This window comes from Sphaeramia orbicularis, chromosome 3 (genome assembly GCF_902148855.1).
Source record: "Sphaeramia orbicularis chromosome 3, fSphaOr1.1, whole genome shotgun sequence".
In the NCBI taxonomy this organism is placed as follows: Eukaryota; Metazoa; Chordata; class Actinopteri; order Kurtiformes; family Apogonidae; genus Sphaeramia; species Sphaeramia orbicularis.
The window spans coordinates 8,035,425-8,046,471 of NC_043959.1; the positions used below are offsets into that span (position 1 = coordinate 8,035,425).

At 37.6% G+C, this 11,047-nt stretch overlaps 1 protein-coding gene across 1 annotated transcript in view; it reads right to left on the minus strand.

The window, feature by feature from the left end:
- LOC115417102 (circadian-associated transcriptional repressor-like) overlaps nt 1-11,047 on the minus strand; it is a 30,316-nt gene that overhangs the window by 16,784 nt on the left and 2,485 nt on the right. Inside the window, exons 2-4 of the mRNA XM_030131083.1 lie at nt 10,395-10,839; nt 6,960-7,035; nt 613-691 (exon numbers count right to left, since the gene is read on the minus strand). Coding sequence (XP_029986943.1) covers nt 613-691; nt 6,960-7,035; nt 10,395-10,799 — 560 coding nt within the window. The 5' untranslated portion in view covers nt 10,800-10,839. The remainder of the gene's footprint in view (nt 1-612; nt 692-6,959; nt 7,036-10,394; nt 10,840-11,047) is intronic.

Genomic DNA, 11,047 nt, shown 5'->3' on the forward strand with positions numbered 1-11,047 from the left:
GAACGGTTCTGGGAGGTGCTCTTTGTATCAAGAACATAGCTTTACATGGCAAAAGACCAATTTGTCAATTCTGAAGCTACAGGCAAGAAACAATATAGGGTTTCAGACATTTGTTACGTCAATATAAAACTAAAGTTTCATAAAGACTGATGTATCTTACAGTCACACACAGATGGAGTGAAAACAACCCTGTTTACCTCCAGCCTGTGGCTTAAAAGGAAGAAAAAACTCCTGTCATGATCGATAGTTATCAGTAGTGACCTATGGTGGTGGAAGTATTCATCACCTAAGTAACAGTAGTGTAAAACCGCTCTACCTGCTTTAACAGGGTTGGTCTTTTGCTCTACTTTCTGTCTAGTCACGGTTGAAGCTCTACAGGAGGACCAGCCAAACTGTCATAAATGTAGGACAGTGCAGTAGAAACACTACGATGAACTTATGTACCGTACTCAGTGAGTAAATGTACTTATTTCTGTGTAACTGTAACATTCATGTGGGAATAATCCACCCATAACCAGGATCACCAGGAACAGCGAAGGGTCAAAACAACGGGAAGAAGAGAGCAGGGGCTTTTGTGGCCGTGCAGTAGTGATTTATTCTGAAAGTATTTACCCCATGTTTGGATTCTGAAGGACTCCCATTATTCTCTGGATACGGTCCATTGCGACGCTCTCCTGGAAACTGCTGAGACCTGCAGGAGAAAAGGGAGACAGATCAGCACTGAGCATGAGGAGCAGAGGCACGTGGCTGTTCAGCTCCTACTGTAGAACCATGTTACCAATTATGACCTCTGCAGCGCTCATCAGCCCCAACCTCTGAAGCCTCAGCTACAACAAACACAACACAAACAACTGCAGCTCTACACGTCACTTAAAAACACACAGAAGATCATTAGAACCACTCTTCCTTTACTTCCATCATCTATCTCTCAATTCATCTACAACTTTGCTAAATATAATTAAATAACCCAAATATACTAAGAAGTATCCTCACACAAACACTTCCAATAATGTGCAATAACCCTGCAAAATGTGAATTATGTGCAATAAGTCGTGCAATAATCTTCTGTTCTGCAATAACAATGGAATATTTATTAAATTTTTATCAAAATATGAATGCACTATTTTTATATAGACTTGAGTTCATAGATATTCATACTCTTAAATAGATATACATACTGTTTTCATAGGTAATACATAGTGTTAATATCATAAATATTGTGTCTATTCATATTTTATGTCTATTTTTTATTTTTTATTCTATTTAGCTCATCTAATTTGCATACTGTGATGTCACATGGCAGCGGCTGTATTGGATTGCATAACTTTTAGTACAATTGAACTCTGAACATATTTATATGGAAGTTTTCTTGGTGTTTTTGTTTTTTTGTTATATTATCCTTACGATAAATGAACTTAAACATTAGTAGAAAGTAAAATGCAGTACGTTTTAGAAGCTGTTTAGCCAAGCAGCAGAGCAGCCAAATCTGTCCTTATCTATCCAAACTAAAACTAAATGAACTTTACTTACTAAACCAGCTCAGGACCCACTTTTCAAACTGGATTTTCTTCTTCACTTTGAATAGAAACATGCCCTAAAATGATGTTAGAATTGAAGGGGTACATGTCCGCCATTTAATGGTGGGAGGTAAAGTAACAAGATTTGGTAACTTAATCTAGAGCGTTGGTCAGTTTCATTCAGTTACGTTACATTAGTATCGCAATATTGCTACTTTGGTGCTTAAAGGGTTAACATGGTGCTTAGTGGAGGCAGATGGATTAATGATGGTTAATTACCAATAGGACATCTTACTATTGATATGTGTTGTGGGAAACTGCAATGACAAAGTTTTTTATGTCCTTAAAGACCTTGGTGCCAATAAAATCAGGTGTCAGAGCTGGGAATACTGAGGTTGAGGGACAACACCATCTGTAAAGACAGACTTTTTACACTCAGTTTACTCTTCAGTGTCAGTTTTACTGACTAAAATTTGGAGTTCGAGTTATGTTCAATGATGCTAAATTCATATAGTTTGGTTTTCATGGCCTGATGTTCAAGTCACTAGTCTTCTGGGTTCTAATTAACTGATAATTTCAGTTATGCATAATGTATTTTTATAGTCAGAGTTAGAGTACTTTAGGGAAACGACCAGAGATGATATTAGGTTTTTCCAGCTCCAAGCTGTTGTTATTATATTGGTCTTTAAAAATGGAGAATTCAGTTTAGTGACCACGTACTGATGGATCTGCTGTGAACTCCAAACCCTCTGCATTTACTGGTGTAGTTCTGGAGATTAGTCTTGGTTCTAAAGCTGGTCTCAACACCATTTTTTTTCCCAAGATTTTAGTCTTATTTTAGAATCGAGTATATTTTTACTGTCTTGTCTCAGTAATAAGTACTCACTGTTGCTGTTACTTTTATGGAAATATGTGATCAAAAACCTGAAAGAGTAGATAAAACCACCCCTACCGGAGTCTCCACAAATGTGTTTTCTGGGGGATGAAGCTTTGAAGCAGAGTTTAAGAGGGTAGGGTCTAGTTTTGTTCTAACAGCCAGACTTACTCTACACAACTGAAAAAGTTCACACAAACAACAGTGAGTAAAAGTTATTACAGTGAATACATCTTATGAAAAGAGTCAAATCTGGCAGAACTTTATGACACATAAAATGTACTGAAGTGTAACATAGCACTAGGTAAACGAATAAAAATGATGAGTTTTTATAGTGCTAGTGTTTAAAGTATAATAAAATACATTAATCGTTTCATGTATTTCCCTTCTTGGTAAGTAACTGTCCTCATTGTGTCATTTTAATCCAGTACATCTGTGTAAAACATATAAATGAAAATATTTATTTAAACCTAAATGACAAAAACCCTGATAAGAGAATGTCACTGCATTTCCTGCACATTGTCTAATTTCTCTGTTGATGTACAACATCTTGTTTTAGATGCAGCCAATAACTTTGACTCACTTCTAATTTGAACATTTTATCTGGAGGAGACATCAACATATCTATTGTAATAAAATTAGTCATCTAAACCACTAAGAGTTTATCTGTAGCAACAGGGCCAAAACAAATACACAGCCACATGTAAATCATAATACGCAGTGCTTAAAATTTTCACTTAGGAGTAAAAAATAAGAAAGTTACTGTAAATGACGCTAGTAAACGTTTGAAATCTGCCTCCTGTCCTTAAACTCCTCAGATCCCTTCATCCACCAGGTTTAGTGAATGTTATATGTACGTTTTTATTACATATGTACATATTCTATGTTTCAGGGAACTTGTTTTAGTTCCTTTTCAGCTATTTCAGCTACTAAGCTTAATGTGCAAGCCTGGTTCATTTAGTTAACATTTATGGACAGATTTAGGTAATGCAGTGTTAGCTTTCTGACAGATTAAAGAGGACAGGATATGTGGTAATAAACTGTTGTTCCTACATTACACATATCTGTGTTGCGATAAACAATGAGACAGGACATACCACCCTGGAGTGCATCTGTATTTTTGTGCTTTACTTTGAATGTCTGAGGTGTGCAGCCTTAGTGTTAACACCATTAGGGGGTTGTTTTACTAGGGGTGGAGGTGTGAACACTAATACACACTTTTATTAAACCACTTATAAAGTCTGACATGAGTCAAGGGTCAGAAGGGGCTAAATTCACTTATTTAAAATAATGACAGAGCTTTATGAAGCTCCGATTCTGTTCACAGCGGTACACCACTCAGCTGTGCCCCTCCCCTAAATGGAATCAAGCTAAATACATTTTTACTTCATTTACCTTCCCCTGAACTAGACAAACAAATAAAAAGGAAAATGAAATATGAAAAATGAAGATGTGTAAAACCCTTATTACATAAATATTTATGTATGGGTGTCCACAAAGTCTCTTTACAATTTAAAAAAAAATAATTACAAAAGCAATTGATAAGACATGTTATTCAGATTAGGTCTATGTACTCAGTGGTTATCAAAGTTTTTAATTACATTGTGGGATCATGTACAATCCAATCATTGGTCCATTTTGCGTGTTTACCTTGACCTTTTGACTGAATATGTGTCATCACAACTGGATGACCTTCAACCAACTATCATGTTCCAGGTAGATGGTGTACCACCACATTGGGGACTGCATGTTGGTGGGTTCCTAAATCAAACATTTCCAAATCGGTGGATTTGGAAGGGATGCTCCAATCCTCTGGACACCTCCTTCACCAGATACCACTGACCTGGATTTCTTTCTATGGGGTTATGTAAAAGATATTGTGTATCGAACAAAGATACAGGACGTCAACGACCTGAAGTAAAAGATCACTGATGAGGCTATGATACAGCCAACATGGAAACTAATCCAGTAGCGTCTGGATGTGCTTTGTACAACTAATGGTGTCCATATAGAGGGGATTAAATGAGGCAAAAACCTTCAATATCTACTTCTCATTTTGTAATAATTTCCACAGGTTTGTCTATTCATTTGCTTTTGTAATACATTTGTTAAATTGTAAAGAGACTTTATGGAACCCCTGTATAATAACAGCCTTATTCTATTTCAGGATAATCAATAAAGATCTGGTTTGGCAGATGCAGTGGGACTAATGTTAGTTAGTCAATGTGAGGTGTAACACTGGTTAGTATCAAACTTAGTGTTTTCTGATTCATTTGAGAATTGTATCTTCACTTATCAGCTTCATCCACTTCCTCATCACATGTAAATGGATGTACATTATTTTATGGATTCACAGACACAGTACTGCAGGCGACTGAATACACAGAAATGAACAGAAAAGACCTGGAAACAGGAAATGTTGCTAGTGACATTATTCCACTCATCTCCATGTGGTGGTAACATGCAAACATGAGAAGAGATGTGAAAACAAAAGAGATGTCAGCAATGTCAAATGCAAAACCCTACACTTCTGTGATGTTTTAACAGCGTGGAGAGGAGATGAATAATTATGAAACTTCATGGATACCCACTACTGTGTTTCAACGTGAAACACTGAATAGAAACAGAATCTCTGTAAAGTACAGAAAAACATGGTCGGTTTAATTTACAACTTCAGCACCAAAATGAGCCTATATCTTTTGTGTGCAGGACAGCTGGTCTTAAGCTTCTATCCGAGCACAATCGACTGCTTTGATGCGGTCTTTCATCTCTGAAGCAGTTTTAAAAGGATGTTAAATGATTCGTGAGGCCTTTGATCCTTTTTTGTTTAAGCGCGGTAATATTCAGTGAGTCTGATTTAGTGGTCTGTTCTGGACATTCAGATGCAGTCACTTCAAACAAACCAAGATGTATGTAGAGAAAGGTCCTTTAATCACTAAACAAATCAGGCAAACATTACACATTATTGTTTAACATATATACCGACTAGTACGTAGGCTATACTTTATAAATGCACAGGCACTTTCTGAGCATTTTGTTTCCATAATTGAAATAATTTTCTGAATAATATCACAGCTACATATAATGAAAAGGTGGTGCATTAGGTATAAATATTAACTGGAATGTCTGGTATGACACTGAAAAACAGTTTCTCTTTTATCTCAGCAAATATTTATGTTTAAAATAGACCCAAAGTGCTTCCAAACCTGCTTCTTAACATTAGTCTACATCTGGTTTGAATTTTTAGCCCCTCTGTCCTGTTTTTAGGGACCAAATGTATTTGTTTCAGTCAATTTAAAAAAATGAACACAGCAGGTGGGTCATTCCATGGCAATTCAACCAATGGTCCCCACATGACTCGCTCAGAAAATTCTGAAAAAATTCACACTTGTTCACCTACCAGATAAACGAACACATCCAAAATTTTAATGTCATATCTGTAATAGTTTAGGAGATACAGCCCTTTGAAAATAAATGTTTTTTTTTTTAATTCTGCAAATTTGCTTTTTGGCCAACTTTGAGGAGCTATATCTCCTTATGTATTCAAGCCACACTGCTGAAACTTACTGTCCTGGGTGAAATCCCCCTGAAAAGACCATATTTTGCATCAAAATAATTGTAGGTGCCTTCATGTTTGGTTCATGAGGCTTTGAAATCAGGTGAAAAGGCTAATTCTTCCAAATGTCCTCTCTCTTCAGGCTTGCACTGTGCCATAATGGATGAATGCAGAGACCTAATATTTTTTTTGCATGGATTCTTATGGTCAAGATGCAACAATATACTGAAAAAAGACGACATTTCAATGAAAAGTGTTTCTATGAAGCAATGAATAAAATGGGTCGATTTCAATTTTTCACAGAAATACTCTTTATTTGAGCACCCAAATTACCATGTGGCCAGTTAATGAAAATTTGGAAATTTTTACCATGTCTTCATAAATGTTTCAAGATGTTGTGCACAAAATTTTAGCTTTGGGATAGAACTGGTTCTATTTTTAATATTTTTTTTACTGCATGACTATATTTTCTTCAAATTGTATACAAATGTAGATGTAAATTCAAGGCCAATGAGTATACAGAAGACTAATAAAATAAAGTTATTGTTGTTATTTGTTCCCCATTTTGTACCAACGAAACAAAGGGATCTTCATTAAAAATAACTTAAATATGATGGAGCCTTTCAGGCTTGTTTCACCATGTTTGTAAGAGAACAGAGTCAAACACACAAATGTATACAACAAGCTTTTATATAACACAGCAGACACACACTGGCCACTGCCACTGGTGGTGTCAGTTTATCTGCTGACAGTCGACGTCAGTCATCTGGCTCATACTGATGTTCCTGTGATAAATCAGTGTGTCCATTCACCAACACACAGGCTGATCAATCAGCTGACATCACTGCAGGTCAAAAATATTCTCAGGTCTGTTCAGAATTATAACCCTGCCGTTCTACATTCAAGTGTCTATGTTTAGGCGTGTGATGCACAGAATGTGTCAGTTAACTGATCTGTTACTGTGGTCTATGAGCTGTGCTGCTAAACAGGACAGGAGGGATTAGACACTTACGTTCGGAGTACCGTCCTGATCTCAGGCCCCGCAGGATGGACGACAGAGGAGGGATGTAGCACTGCAGTTCCATGCACTGTGTGGAACACATAATTGAGTTAGCCATTCGTGCTATCAGCGCTGCACCACGTAAAGTGCTTTCTAATAGCTATTTAAGTATACCCTCCACAGCAAAGCACCAAACCAAATACAGGATTACATAATCAGCCAGACCACAGTTAATCTAATGAGTGTCAGTGTGTGTGTATGAGAACACAGAACACACAGCAAGACACACAGACAGGTAAAACTACACAGATTTTTTTCACTTCATTCTGACAGAAACTTATTGATTTGCAACTAAGGGACTGATTACCCAGATGTTCCCATTTGACACCATTAGTTGTGTGTTAAACATTCTCTACAGGCCTTTTAATGAGAGGGTGTCATTAAAAGTCAACAGGAGCTAATGGACAGACTGATAGCAATCAACCAATTCACACACAGTCCTCGGAGCCGCCGCCGTCATCCCCAACAGTGAGACCTGATAGCAACACAGTTCACTGAAAACTGGCCCTGTCAGATCCTCTTACATCAGTATCACCAGCCTCCTGCTGATACTCTGTCTGCTTTACTTTAGGATGCAACCACCATCCACCTACGTTTCCTCATGTACTTCAGGTTGTGATTTCTTACATTACAATACTGCTCAGAATATCAGCACATGGGCATCAGTTGGATCAGAAACAGTGTAGGTGAAAAGTGTTTAACCCAGAGGTTGACTGGATTTTTAAAGTGTGGAGACTGAAATGACTGGAAATGAATACCAACTAACGATCAATAACAAATCTCTGTGATTCTAACAGTAATTTAAATTTTTCTAACTATTATTGTCAGTAACTCCAGCAGGGATGGGTGACAAAATTATACAAATTATTGCAATATAATTCTAATTATTATTGCAATAATAATCATTATGGAAAAATTGAAAAAGGGAAAAAAGTCATAATTTGGTGAGGTCTTCAGAGTGGTTGTTTCAAAAATCTAAAAATGCACTCACTCTCATCACCATATAAAACTATGTCTATGTTTACAACCATAGTAATGTTCCAATATTATTCTGAATAGATCTGGTGATAAAACAATGATAATAACCAGGGATAAACCAATAAGAGACACCTATTTCTAATGTTTTGTAGTTTCACTGAGTTTGTCCACTGAAAGAAGAAGAGTTGGGCAGTTTCATACTGGAAAAATAATTCTGATGCAGCATCAGATGATGGGAAACAGAATAAGTCAAAGCACAGGCATCACTAATAAATGCAACAAACAAGGGTTTTCTAGTTCTGCTCTGGAAACCCATCAGTGTTTGGTTTATTCAACGTTTCACACATTTCTAAAAACACTGACAATGGCTGATAATTGTAGCAGGTTTGGTGAAAAATATTGACTTGTTTTCCAGTTATGCCCTGGAAACAAAGTATGAGGGGGTTTTTTGTTTTGTTTTTTTACCAACATTGATACCATCTCCCATTTGAGATCCCGAATGAAATTTATCAGTTAATGAGCCACGTTCTGCCGACAGTTATAGTGTCCAAGTATTTCATTCCATCTGTAGTTTAAATTAAGTTGAAACAAGACATATTCCCCTATTGTGTGGGTGACAGAAAAAAATCAAAAATCATGACAGGTCCTCTTTAGTGGTTTGTTCACATTCACCTTAACAGTGAACATCACTGTGTTTAGAGACAGACAGAGTCTGTGGACTCGACCTGGTCTCAAATGTCCAGACGCATCTCCACACTTCATTAGCCCTGTGTCAGTGCGGTGGATCAGTCTGGCACCCTCCACTACCGTTCTAGGATAAGGGTAAAAGGTATCTGGGTTGTTTGGCTGGTGCAGGATGCTGTGACAGTGCACTGTAGTGTTGGGTGAGAAGTGGTTTTGTGGGAACATGTGCACGAGGAAGTGCATCATGGTAGTGAAATGAATAGAACCTGCAAAAGAAAATGGCACATTGAAACATGTGTCTTTGTCAAAACTTGCAATTTTCAGAGTGTAGTTGCAGAGTAGAGAAGCATTAACACAGAGACAGCCAAAGGAAGGAGAAGGACAACCCTGTCACTAATGTAACATATTAATTCACCAGAGGACTTTCAGTGAATCCAACTGGAGACAACACAACCCCAGCGTAGATATAAACAGTTCATTCTAATATAACACACAAATTAATGAAAACATAATTAAGAAGACTACATTTCATTTCTGCCATTAGATTTGTCCAAACATTGTAGTCGAGTGGGACTATTTTATTAACTTATCAACTGCTTCAGTCGCTTCTGAATTTCTTTGTGACACTGGATCATGAATTGGTATCTTTTATCTGTTTTAACATTATTGGGCCAAATATACATTTTTTTTTTAAATACACAAGCCTGGACTTTGTGAAGTTGTAGTAGAATTGACAGACAAGTGATACGATCCATTAGAGTGGGAATTCTTTTCATTCGCTCCGATTGGAGAAAATCTAATCTGATGCGTTGTGTGCCGGGGTCTTTAATAAACAATCATGTTCCGCTACATCGGACATGTTCCAGTGACTGCGATGTTCACTTGGTGATAGTATTTTAAAGTTCAGCCATATTTTAGGATTAAAGCTTCACCCAGTTGTTTGTCAATTAATCACCTCTCAAAAACACCCACAGATTAAATTCATAAGTATAAGTACATGACCATCCATGTTTTATGTTTTTTAATTGGTGTTATAAATTACATTTTCTATCTCCTATTTTGATACAGGACTAATATCCCATTAATTAATAGGGGTGTGTATTAGCAAGAATCTGGTGATACGATGCAAATCACAATAGTAGGATCACCATACGATATATCACTATATATCATGATGCTGTTAAAAAGGCAATTTTTTGTTTGTTTCTTTTTAAAAAATGATTATTTCCTCGAAGAACTGAATTACACCAGAAATATGCACAAGTACTAAACACATTTTATTTGATCATAACAGGATCTAATGCTATATCACAAAATTTCCCTGTGTTAAAATTTTAATTATGTTTCACAGACATTACAAATTAAGATCCTGCTCAAATGTTCATATTCTATTAGTTCATAACTAACATCATAACATTATTTTTATGCAATCCCAACAAAGGAACTAACATTATTTAATAAAAGAGTGTTAAATAATAATAAATAAAATATAAACAAAAAATAAAAATGAACCTCCACAATATGTGCATTTGAATAAATACCTAAAAATATCGATACAGTACTTTTTAATATCAATACAGTATTGTGAAATGAAACATTGCAGAACCAATATTTTCTTACACCCCTATTAATTAATGTGCCAGCTGTGTTAAAGGAGTGTCTTGGTCAACGTCTGTTGAACATCATCCACACGTTAAGACCCCACAGTAACAGAAAACCTCTAACCTTGTGTGAAAACAGTTCATTTTCAGTGTCTGCTTGAGGCTTTTCACAGGGTGCGTCCACTCCGGCGCAGTGTTCTCTCTTCCTGCTCGGATGATGCTTGGACCCCACAGAGGATGTCAGCTGCTCACAAACACAGGTAAATCCCTGAACTGGACTGACGGCTGAGGTCCGTGGACCAGGTGGAGGGTCAATGCCGCCCCTGTAACAGCGGTCCGCCCCCGTCCTCCTGTGGGTCGGTCCAGAGGGGAGGCGACTGCGAGGAGACTCCCTTAAAGATGAGGATGAGGATGAGGAAGGAGGCGGCGCGGCACCTTCCGGCTCAGGACTCAGTGTCTTTGGGCTGTCGTAGTCGTCCTCATCACTGCCAAGCCAGTCAATGGAGTAATCTGAGTCCGAGGTCGACATGGTGACGCTAGACTCTCAGCCAGCAGAGAACATCACACACCTGCAGCCAAAACAACAAGCTATCAGTCAGGACACACACAAGGAACTCAGGTCAACCAGCACTCTGACCATTCAAGAGGTAACACAGACCTGAAACCACACCAAGAACACTACACACACATACGCATAATAAACTAGAAGCACTCGGAGAGCGCAGACCTCCGCCAAGGCTGATCAGTGGCCCCCCCCGTGGGCTCCCCCACGCCCGA